This window comes from Bos grunniens, chromosome 28, assembly GCF_055505025.1.
Source record: "Bos grunniens cultivar Pamir isolate PY7600 chromosome 28, Bosgru_T2T1.0, whole genome shotgun sequence".
Taxonomy (NCBI): domain Eukaryota; kingdom Metazoa; phylum Chordata; class Mammalia; order Artiodactyla; family Bovidae; genus Bos; species Bos grunniens.
In genome coordinates, this window is record NC_141192.1 from 36129144 (window position 1) to 36154418 (window position 25275).

The 25275-nt window shown below is 36.6% G+C and overlaps 1 protein-coding gene across 13 annotated transcripts in view; it reads right to left on the reverse strand.

The window, feature by feature from the left end:
• The window catches only part of RYR2 (ryanodine receptor 2), an 820811-nt gene that overhangs the window by 438220 nt on the left and 357316 nt on the right, over positions 1 to 25275 (reverse strand). For all 13 annotated transcript variants that reach the window (XR_015157121.1, XR_015157120.1, XR_015157122.1 and 10 more), the window contains exons 11-12: positions 6572 to 6646; positions 892 to 1048 (exon numbers count right to left, since the gene is read on the reverse strand). Coding sequence is in view for 10 of the 13 variants with exons in the window: in XM_086382784.1 (XP_086238910.1) it covers positions 892 to 1048; positions 6572 to 6646 (232 nt within the window). In the remaining 3 variants the exon portion in view is untranslated. The remainder of the gene's footprint in view (positions 1 to 891; positions 1049 to 6571; positions 6647 to 25275) is intronic.

Below are 25275 nucleotides of genomic sequence, written 5' to 3' on the forward strand. Positions count from 1 at the left end.
GCTATTCCTGAGACACTTGACTATTCAGGATATGTGCTGTTTTGCTGAGGCATGGTTAGCAATCCACTGCATGCTGGGATTGGTGAGCTGGGAATCTCTTAAGAACCCGTCTGCCAATGCAGGAGATGTAAGAGACCCAGATAAGAGACACAGGTTTGATCCCTGGGTTGAGAAGATCCCTTGAAGCAGGAAATGGCAATCCACTCCATTATTTTTGCCTGGAGATTTCCATGGACAAAGGAGCCTGGTGGACTACAGTCTATGGGGCCACAAAAAGTCAGACACGACTCAGCTACAGTCTATAGGACCACAAAGAATCAGACACGACTCAGCTCACACACACACACACACACACACACACACACATTAGGTACTGAGAGAGTCTAACTGTGCACCAGCATTTCAACCTGACTTTGATGTGCACTTATTTTGTCTATTCTACTCAATATCTACTTCAGAGGAATTCTCGTGAAAGAGCTAAGGACATTCTTAGATGTTTTGTCCTTACACGGGATTCAACAGACGTAAGAAGAAAGGTCTGTATGGAAGAGCACATGTGTAACCGAGCCTGTGAGGAAAAGGGTCTGCTGATGTGCCCCTTACAGTGTTATGCAACAGCAGCACAAGGTCTGTGCTTACTGCATTGTCAATGCCTAAGAAAACTAAAAGGAGTTGGATGGATATGCTACATGAAAATAACCAAAGAACGATAAACCAAGTGAAACACCTGGGCAGGTTTTAGTGGTTTAGGAAATGGGTTTGACTGAAGAGGAATGAATAGACGAGAAACTGGGAATTTAGAAATTTGTGTAAAACATACATCATTTTCCTTTGTATTTCTAACATCAAAGGAAATGCAGTGGGAAATCCAAAATTATATCTCGGTCTTACCTTGGAAGATCGGAAGGTAAATGCAGTTGATTTGACATCAGCTTTTTCTTTGTCCATGAGTAGAAGGCTTTTGTCTTCCATGAGACTCAAGTATTTTCCTGTTGTGACATGGCGTAGTCGAAAAGGTTGTCCCCACCTTATGTGGCTTCCACTCCACCTAATAAAAAATGTTAAGACTTGATCCAATAGCAAACACAATGACAGGAGAAACAACAATTAAAATGTATGTGTCAGACAATGAACAAGGAGGTTTGACATATACTGTCTTCTTGAGTGTTTCCAAAAACCTTATGATGGTGGTATATTTTTATTTCACAAATAACAGAATGGTTATTTGGAATGGTTATAGGTAATATTCAATGTCATGTAGATAATAATAAGTAGAAGCAAAATTTATCTCAAGGTCTTCTGACATTAACTGTAATACTATCCACACCAAACACTACTAAGATGACTAAGAACTTGTGTTTTGAGTTAATTTCTAATCACCAGTCACAAATAAAGACATTATGAGATTAAAATGACACTTTAAACTCATAAACTAGGACTGACTAGTTTTTTGTTGGATTTGAACAGATTTTAGGCAAGTGGTATTAAAGTCAATGCCTAATTATGTTAAACTGGAATTCATATATACAAACTGAATTAGATATTTATCTGAAAAAAAGAAATCTCATCCTATGCTTTAAATTTTAATAATATGGAACAATGATGTCAATAAAAGCCAAGGAACAAAAGAGACAAATGAAGAAACTAAATTTGAATAGTGGTCAAGAGAAAAAAAGGCAAGAAAAATTACATGCAAAACACAGAAAATGCTAACTAAAGTTGCATAAAAAAGATAAAAAGCAAAGTTGTGATCATCAAAATCTGCTTTTAAAAATAGTGGATTTCAGATAGAGAAGAAAGGAAAAATGAAGACACAGACCATTCTCGCATTGTACAGAACTGTGTTAACTGAAAGCTGTACAGAACAGAACCTTGCCCTATGATAAAGAGTGGAAAGAAGGTTCCAGTCATGGAGACTTAGAGTTATCATGCTAGTGTGCAAAGCAAGGACAGCCTCTTATCAATGATGAGAAATGTGCTAGAAATCAAATACTTTTTTTTTCAATAAAGTAAAAATAAAAAAGAATCACCGTGCCCATAAAGCCAAGAAAAAATAAGATGGTAAAATTGCTATCAGACAAATTAAAATTCAAGGCAAAAAGTATAAAGGAGATATTATTGTTGTTATGGAGTTATTAAGTCATGTCCAACTCATTTGTGATCCCATGGACAGTAACCTGCCAGGCTCCTCTGTCCATAGAATTTTCCCAGGCAAGATTACTGGAGTGGACTGTCACTTCCTTCTCTAGGGAATCTTCCTGAACCAGGGATCAAACTCACACCTTCTGCTTGGCAGGCAGGTTCTTTACTACTGAGCCACCTGGGAAGCCCATAGAGAGGATACAGTTGATTACTTTACAAAGAGTAGGATATACTCTAAAAAGAATGTACTATGTCATGAAGCTTCACATGCCAATGGCAAACAGAAAATGAAACACAAGACACACAAGCATAAATGTTTAAAAGATAATTACAGTAGAAGCTCTTACCACTACAAAACGAATCAAACCGATAAAAAGTAAATATTCGAGGATTCCAGCCTGACGTGCTGCAATTCATAGGGTCGCAAAGACTCGGACATGACTGAGCGACTGAACTGAACTGAACTATGATTTATTAGTTAATAGACTTCTTTTCATACAGAATCATTAAAAACTTTTAGATTCTATAAATTACGAACACTATTTTTATTTTTTTTTAGATTTGCAGTAGATTTATTAATGCCAATTTTGTTTCAATAAATTATCTTTAAGTCAATTTTATGCTGTTGTTGAACTATAAACAAAGCGGAGCACCGAAGAATTGATGTTTCTAAACTGTGGTGTTGGAGAAGACTCTTGAGAGTCCCTTGGACTGCGTGGAGATCCAACCAGTCCATCCTAAAGCAAAACAGTGCTGAGCGTTCACTGGAAGGACTGATTCTGACGCTGAAAACTCCAATACTTTGGCCACCTGATGCAAAGAGCTGACTCATTTGAAAAGACCCTAATGCTGGGAGAGATTGAGGGCAGGAGGAGAAGGGGACGACAGAGGATGAGATGGTTGGGTGGCATCACCGACTCAATGGACATGAGTCTGGGTAAACTCCAGGAGTTGGAGATGGACAGGGAGGCCTGGCGTGCTGCGGTTCATGGGGTCACAAAGAGTCGGACATGACTGAACAATTGGACTGAACTGAATTCTGTTTCCCTAACCTGGATTTTTTCTTAACCTTAAGCATTAGCCTGGAAAGTTAATACTAGAATGATACTGTAATAAGTTCAAGTTTTACATGGAAATGTTTATAAAGATAATTACTTTGGATAAGTCCTCCTACTAAAATAATAACCATGTACCAATAAATCCTGATAATAACACAGTAGTGCCTTAAAAATGAAATTTAAGTTTGTTTACCAACAATAGCATGTTAAAGCATTTCTACTCTGGTAATAGAAAAGTTTTGTGTATTCCCCTCATAAAATTAAGTATACTATTAGCAGGTGCTATAAAAAAGCAATTATTTTTAATACCATTCCATTATTTCAAGGAGCATTTGAAAATTTTATCAAATAATGACTCATCCTAATTAGAGAAAACAACTTCATTTTCAAATAGTCCGTAAGTATGTCCAAAGACAGACTTTTCACCAGAACTTCTAGACAGTATTCTGAATACCATGTTCAAATCTATTTGGGCTCAAATCTCATAGGTTTCATACACATAAGCACACTTCTCAATCCACCAAGGGAATTCTGTTAGAATTGGAATGAACTTGCCCAATTCTCAAACATTGTGAAGTCTAAGCACATTTTCTTTAGCTCACAAGCGCTCAAATTAGCTCATCTCATGTGTCCATAGTCCAAAAGAAAAGAGGACAAGGCCAGGAGAATCAAGGGCAAGAAACTAATATTTCAGTAAAAACTGGAAACAGTCGAAATATAGTAGTTATATAAACTAGTTTCCTATGTTATATTAGACAACTGTTCCCAAGGTATTATCTACATTTACTTGTAAATATCTCAAAGGAATGAGGATGTTAATTATTAAAAAAATTTGTAAGATAAAGTAGAATTGTAAGTATACATAATGTGTATTATAATTGCAGTGATCATTTCTATTACAGAAGCCAATATATATCCTACATATAATAGTCTTAAACTTTGCATTGGGGTATAATACAGGAATGTGTTTTCTATTACATTTGATTCCCCAAATTAAAGCTTACTTCATTAAAAAGTTAATGATACTGAAAAACTTTTGACACAATGTTATTTGTATGAGATTGCAATATAAAATATATAATTACTGGACTACATAAATTGTAACAAATATATAGTTTGGCATCTCACTGGAGAAAAAAACCATATGGTATCCCAAAGATTACAATATAAACATTGACCTTTGGAATACAGTTCTGTTATACATAAAAGCAGTAATTTGAATATCACTTTCAAAGTAAAAGAAAATAATGTGACCACTGAATATAAAAAGAACACATGCTAATTAAATGCAATCTAATTTATATATTTACAGTGATGCCAAAGGAGGTCAGAGATGCAACCAAATCTTTAAAAAAAAAACTTCAATGAAGAAATCCATTCGGATACTTTCAAAAGTATTTCTGTAATTATAGCTCATCAATAACATTGCTGACAATGAAAAGGAAGTCTCGTCAGGCTTTCAAGAGCTCTTATCCTTTTTTTTTTTTTTAAATAAGCAATAGACAGATTTAGGACCTGGCTTCCTCAAGAAAAAAAAAAAAAAAACAAAATAATTTAAGTACACAATCACGAAGGGTAGGTAGATCTACAAATGTGAAAAAACATCTGAAATCTGTTTTATAAAGGCCCTATTTCATCTCTAATTAAGCTGTCATTTTTAATAATACACAAGGCAAATTACAGAAATATATGTATATATTTGGAATTCCTTTCCCTAGATTCTCTATATAATTTATGAAGCACATAAAGGCTATGAGCTTTCTTTCTTTTGCTTTATAAGTCATCTCTTCTATTTCCATCCCATTAATAAATTCACTATCCATAAAATTTTACTTTTAAGTTCAAGATTTATCAGTTTTAATATTTCAGTGGGTTTGAGCAACTGTGAATTTATATAGAAAGAAACTTAGTATTATCAATTAATTGATAACTAACATTAATATAGAGCACTTTTTAAAAGTTGCATACTTACAATCAGAGAAAATATAGAAATAAATTTAATTTACATGCATATTTTTGTTGAGTAGGAGTAGATAGAGTGAGCAGAAAATCAATCATAAAAAATCTCATTGGGGTAAAATTGTGTCATGGGAGAATAAACTAATATGATTTCAATGAGAAAGATGAACAACATATTTTTTCACTGTTAAAGAGACCATGTTCAAGCATTTTTAAATAAATAAAGATGGGTATTAAATTGCAGCAGTACACAAGGTCAATGGGATATTTTTATGAGAGTAGTTTACCCATGTTATCTTAAAATGTCACTACTTACAATACACTGTAAGTTATATTCTATGCATCTATTTAAACTGATAATGAAAAAAATTCTATGTTGAGCCTAGCAATGTTCAAGGAAATACAAAGTTTTTGAAATTATTACACAGAGTACATAAGCAAAAAAAAAACCCTGAAGACCACTGAACTATTTTAATCATTAATCTCAAAATATCAAGTTAATAAAATGCAGCAATTCTATAATAAGACAGTTCCCTACACACATCCATGGAAGTCTATTACCCTAAATCAATAAATTTTTAAAGTGTAACATAACAGGGAACAAATGCATTGAAAACTCTGTTTTCTGGACAAAAATGACCTTCTAATCTTTTCTTTTAATTTGATTGATATTTAAATTCTATTTAAAATAGTTCAAAATGACACCTTTATCATCAGTATTGCATTTACTTAGAGTAGCTAAAAGTCAATCTCTGGACAGCTTTTTGAAGTCACCAGAAAAAAAAAAGATAATCATTATTTGTATAATGAATACACAGTGAGTCTATTTTCAATTCACATTTCTCACTCAGTTATCAAGCTAGTTTTAAGTAAAGATAGTGACTGCTAGTGATGACTCTCACACCTCATTTGGGTTCAAGTTTCCACTGGTTTACATATGCCTTTGTAATCTGAAATGTGAAATGTAATCTGAAATGTGATTCAGATCAAGCCTGGATCTGAAATGTGCGACAGGCCTGCAAACAATTTGTCCTGACTCCAAACCTTACGTCACTCTGCACTAGGAGCTCTTCCTGCCAGGAGAGGCACAGACTGGGATGAATCGATAACACAAAACCAAATGAGGCTAAAAATAAGCAGATGGTATAAAACCATTGCTTACTACCTGGTGAATGGAGGCTAGTGAAAGGTAAATAATTGCAGGGGAAGGTAAAAAATGAGTGTTTCATCTACGTGTTGTTGTTAGCATGACCATTTTGAAGAAAAGTTCAAGACCACTAGATATATGGGGTTGGCCAAAAAGTTCACTGAGGCGTTTCCATAAGATGTTACAGAAAAACCCAAACGAACATTTTGGCCAGCCCAATCTTTTGTACCCAAAGCATCGGGATGTATTCAGATGTTCTACTTACGCAACTCTTAGTGTCTCCAGTCGCCACAGGGAACGTGCGTGAACCGATACAGCACCACCTTCGTAATGAACAGTTCTGTTAAAAAAAAATATATATGAATATAAAAAGCCCAATTTTAATGTCGTATTCTTAGATTCTACTTTTCAAGTCAAATAAGAAAGAAAGTAAATGGGAAAGCTTTGGATAAACAGTGAAAGCTATACTTTTTGGTCGGAGAGAATATAGCTGGAAATATAAATAACAGTGATAACAGTGATCTGAATAAACAATTGATTTAAACACATTTCTTTGTCCTTTACTCCCTGTAATCCCATTCATCCTCTCTCCCTCACCCTGGCCATTGTTTTTTCTCTCCCAGTGAATACTTTCACTATTAAACTTAAATCTATAAAAATACTCTGTTCTGAGTTTAAGTGCTGTTGAGGGTAATATATTATAGCTTCCCAGGTGGCTTGGTGGTAAAGAATCCACCTGCCAAGCAGAAGATGCAAGTTTGATCTCTGTGTCGGGAGGATCCCCTGGAGAAGGGAATGGCTACCCACTCTATTTTTCATGACTGGGAAACCCCATAGACAGAGGAGCCAGGTGAATTACAGTCCACAGGGTCACCAAAGAGTCAGACACAATTTAGCAACTAAATGACAACAAAAAACAGTTCTCTTTTTTTTTCCTTATTACTATTTATTTATTGGAAAGAAAAACTGTATCATTTGTCCTGGAGTACTTTCTACCTTCTGATTTTGCTGATGACATCCTCACAGTGTTTTTTTTAACATCTGCCTCTAAGTTGGTAGTTAGATTATAAAACCTAGAAACTTGCTCATGTTCAAGATTGAAATAGTTTGCCAAGAACACTTCAGAAAATGGTGTTTGCCTTCCTATTACATCACATCAGGAGGTAATAATGACTACTTTTTAACTTTTTATAGTAACATTAACTCAAGATCACCCTGATCCATCCATTAGAACTTAAGAATCTTAGGTACCTCAGTGACCAGGTTCCTCAGCAGCAATTTTCAATTGTGGTTGTGAATATAATCATAGGGATAGCTTTTAAAATCCTGGCATATTGCCCTTAACACTGGCCAAATTAAAGTAAATTTGGAATCCCCAGCTGGTCGTAAGAGGGAGCCACAGTTGGGAAAGTACTGTCCACCTCAGTTTCTACAAAGTAGCACTACTGACACTTTGGTCCGGGTAATTCTCTGCTGTGAGGGGCTATCCCGTGCACTGGAGTAGGGTATTTGACACATCCCTGGCCTCTATCAACTACACGCAAACACAAGCCATCCAAGTCAGGACCCACAACTTGAGTTACAATTTGTATGTGATCACCCAAGTTGTGACAATCTAAAATGCTTCCAGATAAGATGAAATGTCTTCTGGGGCCAAGATGACTCGTAATGTCAAAACACTGTTAGACATCAGTAGTTCTCAATCTTTAGTGAATACTGGAATCATCTTTCAAGTTTTTTAAAATACAGATTGCTGGAGGGAAGCAACCTAAATGTCCATCAAAAGATGAATGGATAAGGAAGTTGTGGTACATATATACAAAGGAATATTACTCAGCAATACAAAGGAACAAAATTGAGTCATTTTTTTTAGTGATGTAGAGGGACCTAGAGTCTGTCACACAGAGTGAAGTGAGTCAGAAAAACAATATGTATATTAAGGCAGGTATACGGGACTCTAGAAAAATGTTACCAATAAATCAACTTGCAGGGCAGGAATTTGACACCGACATAGAAAACAAACATGTGGACACAAGGGGAAGAGAGGGTGGGGCAAATTGAGAGAATTAGCACTGACATATATATACTATGGGCTTCCCTGGTGGCTCAGACAGTAGAGCATTCATTCACCTGCAATGCAGGAGATGTGGGTTTGATCCCTGGGTTGGGAAGATCCCCTGGAGAAGGGAATGGCAACACATTCTAGTATTCTTGCTGGGAGAATTCCATGGACAGAGGAGGCTGCTGGGCTACAATCCACGGGGTCCCAAAGAACTGGACATGCCTGAGCAGCTAACACTTTCACTTTTTTATCTACACTATCGTGTAAAATAGATGTGGGAAGTGGGAAGCTACTGTATAGCACAGAAAGCTCAGCTTGATGCTCTGTAATGACCTAGAAGGGTGGGATGGGGGTAGGTGGCGGGATGCTTAAGAGGGAAGGGATTCTGTGTATACAGATTGCTGATTCACTTCACTGTACCAAAGAAACTAACACAACAGTGTAAAGCAATTATAACCTGGTAAAAATATAAAAACACACAGACTCCTGGGCCCCCAGAGTTTCCAGTTTAATAAGATCAATAATTTGTATTTTTAACAAGTTCCCAGGCAATGTTGGTACAGCCAGTCCACACTCAGAATCACTGGACTAAAACCACTATTTCATTAGAATAGTGATTCTTAGTATTGGTTGTGTGTTATAATCACATGGAAAGCTTTAAAAACTCCAGACAATTCTCAGACCATTAAATTAGAATCTCTGGGTATGTACTTGAAAGGTAATGAATGACAAAATATAGATATATGTTCACATGCATTTGTGTACAATATATATTGTACATAGTGATAGATACACACAAACATAGATTTTTTTTAAATTTGTTTCTAATTGGAGGATAATAGCTTTACAATATTATGTTTGTTTCTCCCAGACTTTTTTTTTTCACAGACATTACATCATTTTATTCATGAATATATCAGCAAGCCCATAGTCTTTATTTATTTATTTTTTAACTTTTCTGGTCACATGGCATGAGAAATCTTAGTTCCCTGACCAGGGATAGAACCCACATCCCCTGCATTGGAAGCACAAAGTCTCAACCACTGGACCACTGGGGAAGTCCCAGCCCATAATCTTTGAATAGCTGTTCCATGTTATTGGGAAGGAAGGTTGAGTACTGTGTGTAGAGTGGATGGAGAAAGAGACCCTCTAGTGAACTGACCTTTAATCACCTTTCCATTATTTCCCAGCAATTCTGCTCTGACTCAAATTTGCATGCCCTCCTCAACAAGTCATATGCTGTCTCCCACTCAGCACCTGAACTCGCTTTCTAAGTTTGGGCTGTCCATCCCTATGTGATTTTTGATGAAAGCAGAGTTTTATTCCTTCTATGGAAGTTTAAAAAGTTAAACTTAAGGGAAAAAAAGGAAGAAAAAGGTTAAACTTCACTTCCCTTGATCATGGGCTATGACCCAAGCTCAGCCATTTGGATTCTCCCAGACTTTTAATAAAGATCTCATACTTGGCCATAAGAAAATTTTATAAGATTTTTTTTAAGTGTAGCTATTTACTCACATATTTTCTGATCATAACAAATAAAATTTGGGAATAAATACTAAAATGATGAAGAAAAGAACAATTCAGGAAAATAAGAAACTCTCCTAAATTACTTAAGGTCAGAGAGGAAATAGAAATTATACCCTAACTAGAATATAATTAATAAAAGAAAGCTTCATAACACATTTATGATGCAAGGGTAAACTTTTAGAGATGGTAGCCTACAATCCTTAATTATTGAAGAAATAATGAAATCCAACAAACCAAAGAACTGTCTGAAGAGATTAGAGAAGGCAAAGGCACGTGTGCAGCTTTCTGTTCACTAACTCTATTGAACTAATGAACCAAAACAATGTTACAGATAAAGAGAAAAAAGAAAGTGTTAAAACTACTGGACAATGATATTATTTGTAACAAAATTTTTAAAGAGTCTTCTACTTCATAAATCAGAAGTCACTGAAATTTCACTGAATAGGAATTTTTAAAATATGCACACCTGTTAACCAACAATATGTGCCTTGTTCAATAACATTTTAAAAAATTCCAGGATTCAGGCTGTAAATTATGGCCTACATAAAACATTATCCTCCAATATAACAAACTTCATTAATGAACTCATATTTCAGGCTGATCACATAAAACTGCTCAAAGAAGTCCTTTAAAGTTATTCTTTTAATAAGGACAAATTATTCCTGTCATCAATTCCACTTCTCATAAGTGTTATAATATTGTTCACTGAATGAAAGCAGTGAGCTATTTTTGTATTTTCAGCTATAGAATACTCTTTAAGCCTTATCTCAGATGTCAAACCACTTATTTCTCAGCAAAAAGCAGGCACTTTGACAGTCGGGATAGCTCAACTTCAGAGTCTGAGCCCCAGAAAAATCTAGCATTAGCATACAGATAAAAGCATAAGTCCTTACAAAGACTTCACAGCCTGACAGTTTGGCATTTATCAGAATGTATTTATACCAAACTTTTACAGGATACACAATTCCAATTAGTGGGCTTCAGCACAGAATCATAAAACACATTGTTAACAAAAGATTCAAGGCTGAAAAGAGACCCCTCCCTTCTGCAGAGAAACTAGAAACACCCAGAATAATTTGATCAAATAGTTTTATCAAATATTTGGGTACTTGGTGACCCACACAAGTTGACACACAAAACTAAACACCATAATAACTAATTCAGAGAAAATTCAATTTATCTATCTATATTTCTATATCTATAATTAATATCCACATTGCAAGGGATTCCTATTTTCCTCTCCAAGATAATGATAGACAAATTCACAGTGTTTCACAACAGGTCTATGTGCAGGTCTATGTTCCAATAAAACTTTATTTAGAAAAACAAGTAGTGGGCCAGATTTAAGCCACAAGTTAAGAGTTTGCTGACTCCAATCCAAAAGATCATACCCATATTATTGTTAATTTTAATCTCAGAGAGAGGCAGCTATATGAAATTCAAGGTCTAAAGTTTTTGTAATTGTTTTAGTCAGGGTTCTTCAGAGAAATAGAATTATTCATATATATATATGCTCATATGTACATATGTATGCATATATGTATGTGCGTATAAATATATGCACCTATGCTGCTGCTGCTAAGTCACTTCCATCGTGTCCAACTCTGTGTGACCCCATAGACGGCAGCTCACCAGGCTCCCCCGTCCCTGGGATTCTCCAGGCAAGAACACTGGAGTGGGTTGCCATTTCCTTCTCCAATGCATGAAAGTGAAAAGCGAAAGTGAAGTCGCTCAGTCGTGTCCGACTCTTAGCGACCCCATGGACTGTAGCCCACCAGGCTCCTCCGTTCATGGGATTTTCCAGGCAGGAGTACTGGAGTGGGGTGCCATTGCCTTCTCTGATATGCACCTATATATACATATAATTTTATATAAAGAGTTTACTATAAGGAGACTGTTCATGCAATTATGGAGGCTGACAAGTTTTAAGATAAGCATGCTGGAGACTGAGAAGAGCTGATGATTTAAGTTCCAGTCCATGTCTGAGAACCAGCAAAGCCAATGGCGTAGTCTTAGTCCAAAGATCACAGGTTCAGATCTCAATTCAGTTCAAAGGGAGGATAATATTGATGTCTCAGCTCAAAGACAGTAAGCAGAAAGAGTTCCCTCTGATTAATAAAGAGTCAGCCTTTCTGTTCTATTCAGGTCTTTGCCTGATTAGATTAGGACTACCCACATAAGGGAAGGCAGTTTTACTCTTCTGAAAATTTTAATGTTAAACTCATCTAAAAACACTCGCATGAAACACCCAGAATAATTTGATCAAATAGTTTGATCAAATATTTAGGTACTTGGTGACCCACTCAAGTTGACACATAAAATTCAGTTCAGTTCAGTTGCTCAGTCGTGTCCGACTCTTTGCAACACCATAGACTACAGCACGCCAGGCCTCCGTGTCCATTACCAACTCCCGGAGTTTACCCAAACTCATGTCCATTGAGTCAGTGATGCCATCCAACCATCTCATCCTCTGTCATCCCCTTTTCCTCCTGACTTCAATCCTTCCCAGCATCAGGGTCTTTTCAAATGAGTCAGCTCTTCACATCAGGTGGCCAAAGTATTGGAGTTTCAGGTTCAACATCAGTCCTTCCAATGAACATTCAGGAATGATTTCCTTTAGGATGGACTAGTTGGATCTCCTTGCAGTCCAAGGGACTCTCAAGAGTCTTCTCCAACACCACAGTTCAAAAGCTTCAATTCTTCAGTACTCAGCTTTCTTTATAGACCAACTTTCACATCCATACATGACCACTGGAAAAGCAATAGCCTTGACTAGCTTTGCTTTTTAATATGCTGTCTAGGTTGGTCATAACTTTTCTTCCAAAGATTAAATGTCTTTTAATTTCATGGCTGCAGTCATCATCTGCAGTGATTTTGGAGCCCTGCGAAATAAAGTCTGCCATTGTTTCCACTGTTTCTCCATCTATTTGCCATGAAGTGATGGGACCGGATGCCATGATCTTTGTTTTCTGAATGTTTAGCTTTAAGCCAACTTTTTCAATCTCCTCTTTGACTTTCATCAAGAGGCTCTTTAGTTCTTCTTCACTTTCTGCCATAAGAGTGGTGTCATCTGCATATCTGAGGTGATTGATATTTCTCCCAGCATTCTTGATTCCAGCTTGTTCTTCATCCAGCTCAGCGTTTCTCATGATGTACTCTGCATATAAGTTAAATAAGCACGATGACAATATACAGCCTTGACATAATCCTTTTCCTATTTGGAACCCGTCTGTAATTCCATGTCCAGTTCTAACTGTTGCTTTCTGACCTGCATACAGATTTCTCAAGAGGCAGGTCAGGTAGTCTGATATTCCCATCTCTTTCAGAATTTTCCACATAAAATTAAACATCACAATAACTGAAAGAAAATCCAATTTATCTATCTACATTTCTAAGTCTGGAATTAATATCCACATTGCAAGGGATTCCTTCTTTCCTCTCCATGATAATGATGGATAAATTCACAGTGTTTCAGAGCACTTGAATTATCCCCCTAAAAATTTCTGTTTGATCAGTAAAGCATGAGCAATAGTACTATCTTCTGCCTGAATTACAAAAACAGCAGTTAGGTTGTTTTCAATTTACCTTTGTTTCTTCAACACAGGGAAGCCCTAAATTTAGTATATTATTTTAACACTGAACAACTTATAGTCAATTATTACTGCAATACCACAGACATCACCTTTTTTTCTTCCAACTGAAGTTCTTTTTTCTTAACATTTACCATATGACCTTAAAGCATAGGGATAAGAAATGTTGCTATTAGAATTCTATTTTTGAACACATTTTGGTTTCATTTTTGTCTTAATAGAGGCTGGAGTGTGTAACAAATCCTCAACAACAAAAGAAGAACAAAAAAATAATACAAGGAAATTTACTCAATCATATTCAATTTTGATAATGAATCAGTTACACAAATTAAAAAGAGAAGAGCAGTTTACTGACTTCCGAAGATTGCGTTGCCATTTCAAATGTTTATAATATGTTTATGTAGAATTTAGTAAGGACAAAAAAAGTCATTATCATTGTATTTTAGTTACCACAATGCAGGACAGTAAGAACAAATAGCAGAATTCTTCATTTTTCCAAGCTTAATGTTCAATAAATGAATGACAGACCACAGAATTAACTTCTTTTAAAAAATGATTTTTTTAATGCTACAAAATAGATTTTAAGACACAGTTGGTATCCACAGGAACTACCACTATGTTTTATGTTAAAAGAAATGTACTGCTTTAATATAAGCATGTAACTAAAATGATTGCTTTTCTCTCTTTTTACACACAAGTTTATAAATTTAAAATATCATTGAATATTCATACAATCCATCACAGCCACAGGCTAAAGAATAAAAAACAATACAGTTCATGAACAAATGCACAAGGAATTTGAGAGAATCCAACATCCATTCACAATGAAACCTCTGTCAACTAGGAACAGAACGGAACTTCCTCAACTTGATAGAGATTACATACAATTAACATCTTACTTAATAGTAAGAAAGATATGGGAATACCAGACCACCTGACCTGCCTCTTGAGAAACCTATATGCAGGTCAGGAAGCAACAGTTAAAACTGGACATGGAACAACAGACTGGTTCCAAATAGGAAAAGGAGTACGTCAAGGCTGTATATTGTCACCGTGCTTATTTAACTTCTATGCAGAGTACATCATGAGAAACGGTGGGCTGGAAGAAGCACAAGCTGGAATCAAGATTGCTGGGAGAAATATCAATCACCTCAGATATGCAGATGACACCACCCTATGGCAGAAAGTGAAGAGGAACTAAAAGACTCGACGAAAGTAAAAGAGAAGAGTGAAAAAGTTGGCTTAAAGCTCAACATTCAGAAAACAAAGATCATGGCATCTGGTCCTATCACTTCATGGCACATAGATGGGGAAACAGTGGAAACAGTGTCAGACTTTGTTTTTTTGGGCTCCAAAATCACTGCAGAAGGTGATTGCAGCCATGAAATTTAAAGAGGCTTACTCCTTGGAAGGAAACTTATGACCAACCTAAATAGCATATTAAAAAGCAGAGATATTACTTTGGCAACAAAGGTCCATCTAGTTAAGGCTATGGTTTTTCCAGTGGTCATGTATGGATGTGAGAGTTGGACTGTGAAGAAGGCTGAGTGCCGAAGAATTGATGCTTTTGAACCGTGGTGTTGGAGAAGACTCTTGAGAGTCCCTTGGACTGCAAGGAGATCCAACCAGTCCACCCTAAAGGAGATCAGTTCTGTGTGTCCATTGGAAGGACTGATGCTACAGCTGAAACTCCAATACTTTGGCCATCTCATGTGAAGTGTTGACTCATTGGAAAAGACCCTGATGCTGGGAGGGATTGGGGACAGGAGGAGAAGGGGATGACAGAGGATGAGATGGCTGGATGGCATCACCGACTTGATGGACGTGAGTTTGAGTGAACTCCGGGAGCTGATGATGGACGGGGAGGCCTGGTGTGCTGCGATTCATGGGGTCGCAAAGAGTCGGACACGACTGAGCAACTGAACTGAACTGATCTAATGGTAAGAAACTAGACTATTTCCCCCTAAGATCAAGAACAAGGCAAGAATTTCCCCTCTTATCATTCCTTTTCAACACTGTACTAGAAGTTCCAGCTAATGCAATAAGAGAAGAAAAGGAAAGAAAAGTTATGTGGATTGGAAAGGAAAATTGTAAACTGTTTTTGTTATTAGATGACATGATTATCTACATAGAAAATTTTAGAGAATCAACAACAAAAATAAAACTCCTGCAACTAAGCAGCAATTATAGGAAAGCTGAAGGATACAAAATTAAGGCACAAACTGGACTTCTTACACACCAATGACGAACAGCAGGAATTTGAAATTAAAACACAAGACATTTATATATCAACCAAAAAGAAAATGTACATTTCTTAGGTATATAACAAAATATGTACAAGATTTTTTCCTAAATGGTCTATGTTTTACATTTATGCCCATGATCCATTTTAATTAGATTTCATATAAAGTGTGAGGTTTGGACTGTGGTTCATTTTGGGTGTGGGCATATGGTTATCCATTTGCTTCATCTAAGTGTCTTGAGTCAAGGGAAAAATCCCTTCTTCTCTTCTTTTCCTGTTCTCCCTTGTGTGTAAGACACTAAGCCTAATGACTTCTTTGGATTTAGTCTTTAGGGAATAAAAGTCAGGAAGGGTAGTACCTTGTAGAAAACTTAAGCTTTCTGCCAACTCTCAAATCTTCCCTGAGAAGAAAAGTGCACTGGGACTGCTAGTTGCTTCAGTGGGAAAAAATCATGGAAAAAGTACCAGGAGAAAACATAAACTAACATCACAAAAATTACCTCACAGGCAAAAGTTCTGCATGCTGGCAAGTATATGAATTTTCTCTGAAGAAGCTATAAGATACATCAGATTGTCAAAATACCCACAAACCCCCCCACTATTTTTTTTTTTAATCACTGTCTTTAAGCCTCAGATTCATGCTATAGGAACAAGGATTCTTCCCTGTAGAGTGATGTGAAGTTCAGATGCTTCCTCTTAGCCAAGGATGTGGGACTCATTGTCCTCAAAATAGTGTTCTATTCACTCAGGTTGGTAGGCTGGTTTAGTTATGATGGCATTTCTTCCCCTCCTGGAATTGCAAGTGGATAATAATCTTTTAGGAGTCACCAAAATCATACAAATGAGGGCATCAAACCCTCCTAAGTTAATCAGAGTGGTTCTCAATGCAGGCATCCCACTGCTCTTCTTAAACAACCTACAAGAAAGTGCATGACTTTTTTTATCCAATTTTTTACTTTCACAAATACAAGATCATCAGCACTTGTGTGCAGACTCCCATATACACAGAACTACATAAAAGGGGTAAAGAATGAATAATACAATCCTGGATGAAAACTAAACAGAAGAGATGAACACACACACACACCAATAAGGACAGTATGTGACACAGGGCACTTATCTGGGGCAGTTAAAGACAAGACAATTCTACTACCAACACATCTTCAACCAAATTAAGTTCCATGTAGTAATGTACTACCAGACCCTAGATACTGAGGATTCATCTATGAATCCTTGAAAAACAGGCAAATCACTCACACACAATTTCCACTGAGAGCTGACACTATTTGAATGGCAATTTCAAAGTAATTATTGGGAAGAAAAGTTTATTTACTTATAGGCTAACAAAAGTATCACCTCCAAATTAAGTTCCGTGTAGTAATGTACTACCAGACCCTAGATACTGAGGATTCATCTATGAATCCTTGAAAAACAGGCAAATCACTCACACACAATTTCCACTGAGAGCTGACACTATTTGAATGGCAATTTCAAAGTAATTATTGGGAAGAAAAGTTTATTTACTTATAGGCTAACAAAAGTATCACCTTAAAATCAAGGGCAACAAAGATTCCTCCTTGCCTGAGCTTCCTCAGTGGGTAAAATAGTAAGATATGTTTTCCAACCTAAGCCACCGTCTTTTGACCGGAGCCCTGGACATACCTCTAACCTCACCCCGTGTAAGGAATAAGCCTGACCACCTCCCAACAACAAAGCAAACAAGGTAAACCGTTACTTGCTCTTGTTTCCTCCTGCTACTGCAGAGGCCCCAATAAAGCCTTGCCTGAAAAAATTTTTTAAAAGATATATTTTCCACAATCTCCTACAATCTCATTTTATATAGTCAGCACACACACACCAAATGCCTAGAACCTACAAGCCCTCAATAAACATTAAAAGAATTGAGTCAAAGTGACTGAAAGACAGATCTACAATTAAAAGATAATTATATATTACGTCAGTAGAATTTCTGCTTGGACCCCATCTACTATGTATGTGCCTATGAGAGTGTTTGGCTGATCAGCTCAGCCCCAGGCAAGTGTTAAGGCAAGCTGTCAAGAATCTCTTCATCTAACAGAGAAATCAAGAAGTATATGCCTATACAGCACTTAAAGAAGTATTGCATATTTACTCAAGGCTGAGTTTGTGAGATTTCTATTGAAGTTGTTTTACAAGCAGAAAGGTCATGTTTTGACATAACGCATCTATATAAAATGTAAATGAATTATTGTGGATTAAAAACAATAACATCCTTACACTCTGATTCCATATTAAAAGAATCATATAAATACAACTGGAGCAGGAAAATAACAAAATACACTCTGCCACCTTTACTTTTCGGTCTATACAGAATAAAATACAACCACAAAGTCGTGGAAACTAAAAAGAAGAGGAAGCTTGTCTTTTCTTTTCTTCCTGAAAGATATTGCTTACACCTGGATTAAGTTAAAAAACTAAATGTGAACCAGTGAAAATGGTCTTAAATTTTCACTGAGAAAATAACTGGGAGATTTCTCTTTTTTTCTCAATGTTGATGTTTAATCTATTGTCTCTTGCAATTCACTCACTTTCAGTGAAAACACTTCAATTGCTTTTTAATTTTTACTGAAATCGAATGGCTCCAATATTTATATTTTCAATCCTTTGCCTTCAAAGTCTGTATTTTTAATTATTTTAAAGAATTAAAAAAATTTTTTTTTGGTGCTCTGCAGCCTGTGGTATCTTAGCCCCTGACAAGGGATAGAACCCACGTCCTGCATTTGAAGCCAAAGTCTTAACCTCTGGACCGCCAGGGAAATACCAAAGCCTGTGTTTTTGTAAATACTGTCTTCTAGCCCAGTCATTCTCTGAGAGTTTGACTCTAGACCAAGTCAGGCTCCTAAAGGATGACAGGCCAAAGCAAGATCAGGTTGCTCTCCGCAATCAGCAGGGAGGGTAAGTTTAGTTCAAAGACTGAAGTTCTTTCCGTGGAGAAGAGACAAAGAATCGAGAACAGCTCCCCTTCATGTGCTTACTCTTCTAGTAAAACTATTTGACAAACCTGTCTTATTTCCAGACCAAGGCTAAAGAGGTATGCACAGGACATGAAGGAGTAGAGAAGAAAGAAAAGTTCTTGTGTGATAACCTGACCATTTTGGAGCAAAACAGAGCAGCTTTGGAAGCTTGCTCCAAGGTAGTGACTGAGGACATACATACCCTGCAGGATATTAGTCATCCAATTGTGTACTCAGATATAAACCACACATCTTCTGCTAAGCCAGAGAGACATTTAATTCATTAGATCACACCCATCTCATGCCTTAATCAATTATTTACCAAGTAAAGCTCATTAGGTCATATATTAAAAGGGGCATGAAGGTAAAAATATTCTCATGCATACACACAGCAAGGCTTTTGCCTGCCGAGTCACTTCTGGAAAGCAAATGTAGCATTTATCTCCAGACATTGTCATAAACAATGACTTAACAGTTCTGCATTTGAGAGCAAGAGGACAGAGCAAGTATCACATGCCAACAGTGATGCCTGGTAAGATTGAAACAAGACAACCTCTCTTTCACCCTCCCTCTCTCTCCCCTCAACCCCAAGACCACACACATCACTAGGTGTGCTTTATCTATGCACGGATGTATACGTGTGTGCATTTATAGACCAGCATTTTAAGCTTTTATTGTCAAATATCCCCACTAGGATGTAAACTCCTTGAGAAAAGTGACTTGGTATCTTTTAGATACTATTATAACCCCAGCACCCAGAACATGGCAGTCTTTTCACAAATTTTTATTGAGTGAATAAAACTACTTATGAGCTATGTGGTAAAACATGTTTTAACATATCAATAATACTTAGCAAAAAAGAGTTCCCCTAACAATGGTTTGCACATTAGAGATACCAAACAATAATTCTGAATAATATTCTAACTGATCCCTTTTAAAATCTATTCATTTAAAAGTATGACATAATTCAGAAAGTGAATATTTAAACCATTAGTAAAAGTGTGTACACATAAAAGAAATGTGTTTGTTGATATTTTATTATATTCACATAAAAAATGGACAGAAGTAAATAAGGTACAATCCAGAGACAGAATCTAGAATACAAAATATCCTCATGTAAAAGATTTCATGCTTGAAATAAAAACTGGCAATCAAATTTCAAGCCTCAAGAATGAAATCTTACTTTAAAAGCAATAATTAAAAACTGTGTTGCATCTGACAAATCTCTTGCCAAGCACCTGAAATTGTTCATCCTTAATTTATTCTATCTCACTATTTGAAGAGTTTGAAGAACTAAGAAACTACAATTCTACAGTTAATCTTCATTGCGTTCCTGCCTTTCACCTGAATGCTCCCAACTCTCATTGATGATACTTTTATGACTCTTGTTGTTCAGACAAGTTGGATACTGGTAGTTTTAGAGCCATGTATCTTTCTGAAAAATTCTCAAGAAATTTAAAATAAAACCACAGTGATGGTTTATTTTGCAAACATGTCAATATTCAATCCATAAAAGCAACATGAACAGGAAGCATGGGGAAACAAACAAACTATATATATATATATATATTTTTTTTTTAACTTTGGTAGGCCTCATTCTCCAATTCAATTACACTTAATTGAATGGGACAATATATGCTCTTCGTTCTAGGACTCTGATTAAAACTCCCATGAGAATGCACAGGAAACAACATACATATACAAATTTAAATGTGAATAGGATTTATCCATCAGATACAGAACAGATTTGTGACTGCCAAAGTGGGGAGGGTAACAGATGGAAGGATTGGGAGTTTTGGATTAGCAGAGGCGAACTAATATATATAGGATGGGTAAACACCAAGATCCTAATGAATGGTATAGGGAACTATATTGCAATTCCTGTGATAAATAATGATGGAAAAGAATATGAAAAAGAACATATGTATGTATAACTGAACCACTGTGCTGTATCCCTGAAATTAACACAACAATGTAAATCAACATACTTGAAAAATTGTAAAGATAATATAAAAGATCAATGCATCAGTATTTAGAACTGCAGTACTCATCACTGAATTGCATCTTAAATTGTTACAAGTAAGAGTTGTGTTATGTATATTCAAAAACTGTCAGTGGAACAAGGCATGAGCAGATAGAGAAATATACTTACTAACAAGGATTTACAACCAAAAATGGTCCTAAATTGCTCAGAACTAACTGTAATTTACAGTGATCTCCTTAATCAATTCAACTACTTCTCATAACAAACTGTATGTGACATTAGTTATTAAACTTTAATAACAGAATATAATTGTGTATCAGTTCAGTTCAATTGCTCAGTTGTGTATGACTCTTTGTGACCCCATGGACTGTAGCATGCCAGGCTTCACAGTCCATCACCAACTCCCAGAGCTTGCTCAAACTCATTTCCATCGAGTTGGTGATGCCATCCAACCATCTCATCTCATCTTCTGCTCCTTCCTAACTTCAATCTTTCCCAGCATCAGAGTCTTTTCCAATGAGGCAGTTCTTCACATCAGGTAGCCAAAGTACTGGAGTTTCAACTTCAGCATCAGTCCTTCCAAGGAATATTCAGGACTGATTTCCTTTAGGATGGACTGGTTGGATCTCCTTGCAGTCCAAGAGACTCTCAAGAGTCTTCTCCAACACCACAGTTTAAAAGCATCAATTCTTCTGCGCTCAGCTCTCTTTATAGTACAACTCTCACATCCACACATGATTACTGGAAAAATAGCTTTGACTAGACAGACCTTTGTCGGCAAAGTAATGTATCTGCTTTTTAGCATGCTGTCTAGATCGGACATAGCTTTTTTCCAAGGAGAAACTGTCTTTTAATTTCATGGCTGCAGTAACCATTTGCAGTGATTTTGGAGCTCAAAAAAATAAATTCTGTCACTGATTCCATTGTTTCCCCATCTAGTTGCCATGAAGTGATGGGCCTGGGTGAAAATGATCTTAGTTTCTTGAATGTTGAATTTTAAGCCGGCTTTTCACTCTCCTCTTTCCCTTTCATCAAGAGGCTCTTTACTTCTTCTTCACCTTCAGCCATAACAGTGGTGTCATTTGTGTGTCTGAGATTATTGAGATTATTGAGAAGTATTGATACTTCTCCCAGCAGACTTGATTACAGCTTGTGTTTCATCCAGGCCAGCATTTCCCATGATGTAGTCTGCATAGAAGTTAAATAAGCAGGGTGACAATATACAACCTTCTTGTACTCCTTTCCCAACTTGGAACCGTCCATTGTTCCATGTCCGGTTCTAACTATTGCTGCTTGACCTGCATACAGATTTCTCATAAGGCAGGTAAGGTGGTCTGGTATTCCCATCGCTTGAAGAATTTTCCACAGTTTGTTGTGATACACACAAAGGTTTTCGTGTAATCAATAAAGCAGATGTTTTTCTGGAACTCTCTTGCTTTTTTGATGATACAGCAGATGTTGCCCATTTGATCTCTGGTTCCTCTGCCTTTTCTAGATCCAGCATGAGCATCTGGAAGTTCAAGAATCATGTACTGGTGAAGCCTGGCTTGGAGAATTTTGAGCATTACTTTGCTAGGGTGTGAGATGAGTGCAATTGTGTGGTAATTTGAGCATTCTTTGGCATTGGAATGAAAACTGACCTTTTACAGTCCTGTGGCCACTGCTGAGTCTTCCAAATTTGCTGGCATATTGAGTGCAGCACTTTCACAGCATCATTTTTAAGGGTTTGAAGTAGCTCAACTGGAATTCCATCCCTCCACTAGCTTTGTTCGTAGTGATGCTTCCTAAGGTCCACTTGACTTCACATTCCAGGATGTCTGGCTCTAGGTGAATGATCACACCATCGTGGTTATCTGGGTCACGATGATCTTTTTTGTATAGTTCTTCTGTGTATTCTTGCCACTTCTTAATATCTTCTGCTTCTGTAAGTCCATACCATTTCTATCCTTTATTGTGCCCATCTTTGCATGAAATGTTCCCTTGGTATTGCTAATTTTCTTGAAGAGATCTCTAGTCTTTCCCATTATATTGTTTTCCTCTATTTCTTTGCATTAATCACTGAGGAAGGTTTTCTTATCTCCCCTTGCTATTCTTTGGAACTCTGCAGTCAAATTGGTATACCTTTCCTTTTCTCTGTTGCCTTTAGTGTCTCTTCTTTCCTCAGCTATTTGTAAGTCCTTCTCAGACAACCATTTTGTCTTTTTTGTATTTTTCTTGAGAATGGTCTTGATCACTGCCTTCTATACAATGTCACGAACTTCCATCCATAGTTCTTCAGTTACTCTGTCCATCAGATCTAATCCCTTGAATCTACTTGTCACTTCTACTGTATGTTCATAAGGAATTTGATTTAGGTCATACCTGAATGGTCTAGTGGTTTTCCCTACTTTCTTCAATTTAATTCTGAGTTTGGCAATAGGAGTTCATGATTTGAGCCACAGTCAGTTCCCAGTCTTGTTTTTGCTGACTGTATAGAGCTTCTCCATCTTTGGCTGCAAAGAATATAACCAATCTGATTTCGGAATTGACCATCTGGTGATATCCATGTGTAGAGTCTTCTCTTGTGCTGTCGGAAGAGGGTGTTTGCTATGACCAGTGAGTTCTCTTGGCAAAACTCTGTTAGGCATTGCCCTGCTTCATTTTGTACTCCAAGGCCAAATTTGCCTGTTACTCCAGGTACCTCTTGACTTCCTCCATTTTCATTGCAGTCCCCTGTGATGAAAAGGACATCTTTTTTTGGTGTTAGTTCTAGAAGGTCCTGTAAGTCTTCATAGAACCATTCAATTTCAGCTTCTTCAGCATTACTGGTTTCAGGACAGACTTGGACTACTGTGATACTGAATGGTTTGCCTTGGAAACGAACAGAGATCATTCCGTCATTTTTGAGATTGCACCCAAGTACTGCATTTCAGACTCTTTTGTTGGCTATGAGGGCTACTCCATTTCTTCTAAGGGATTCTTGAACACAGTAGTAGATATAATGGTCATCTGAATTAAATTTGCCCATTCCGGTCCATTTTAGTTCAGTGATTCCTAAAATGTTGATGTTTACTCTTGCCATCTCTTGTTTGACCACTTCCTATTTACCTTGATTCATGGACCTAACATTCCAGGTTCCTATGCAATATTGCTCTTCACAGCATCAGACTTTACTTCCATCACCAGTCACATCCACAACTGGGTGTTGTTTTTGTTTTGGCTTTGTCTCTTCATTCTTTCTGGAGTTATTTCTCCACTCTTCTCCAGTAGCATATTTGGCACCTACCTACTTGGGGAGTTCATCTTTCAGTGTCATATCTTTTTGCCTTTTCATACTATGTATACATATAATTGATGGGCTTCCCTGGTGGCTCAGAGGTTAAAGTGTCTGCCTGCAATGCAGGAGACCTGGGTTCGATCCCCTGGAGAAGTAAATGGCAACACACTCCAGTATTCTTGCTTGGAGAATCCCATGGGTGGAGGAGCCTGGTGGGCTACAGTCCACAGGGTCGCAAAGAGTCGGACACGACTGAGCGACTTCACTTTCACACATATAATTTCATACATATAATTGTATGAATTGTGTATAGCCTGGCTATAAGAGTTATGAGTTAAAAGAAAGGTCTACATATTTCCCTGGATCTTCTCCAACTCTCATACTGCTGTCCAAAAGTCAATTTTTACTTCTTTTAAAAAATGAATCAAAATATATTTTTTAGGTTGTCATTATGTGTTTCTCATACAGAGTCCTACCAATTAAAGAAAAGTTGCCTCCTGGCTGTGCTTTCCTTTGCTGCCCCCTCATTCTGTAAGACATTGAAATTGATGTACGGTAAGGATAGAGGGAGAGAAAGACATTTCTAGACAGAGGTGTGAGAGAAAACAGTGCTCTGTAAACATAAAATTTAAGGACTACTTTTATCATTATTTGCAAGTAATTGCTCAATTTCACTGTATAATCAAGATACAGGTAACCCTCCTTCTTAAGCAAGATCCCTCATGTTCCTGCTACCTATTTCTGACTTATTTTCTCCCTCAATTCATGACTTGATATCCATTATCATTTAATTTTACCCATGTAAACATGCTGTACAATGGGGCAATAGAAATGTGTTCTTACTGACATCACTACCTAAAGAGAGCAATATGTTGATCTGAATGTATGTTGAGATTAATTTGACACAGAAATAATCAACATTAAATCAAGAATAATACTGCAAGTACATTTAGAATGGATAAACAACAAGGTCCTACTGTATACACCACAGGAAACTATACTGAATATCCTATTATAAAATATAATGGAAAAAATATAGAAAAGAATATGTATATATGTATACACAAAGTTATATGTATATAACCGAGTCACATTCTTACAGAAAGATTGGCACAACATGTACATCAACTATACTCTAATAAGAAATTTAGAAAAGAATAATTCCAGGATGGGGGAGTAGTCTTCAATAAGGATGCAATGGAAAATTGGACCCAGAACAACATCAAAATGTCTTTGACATTTCCTCAAGTTTTCTCAGAAATGATTAATAACCAACAATCTAAAGAATTAGCAGGAGACATTATCATTCTAAGTG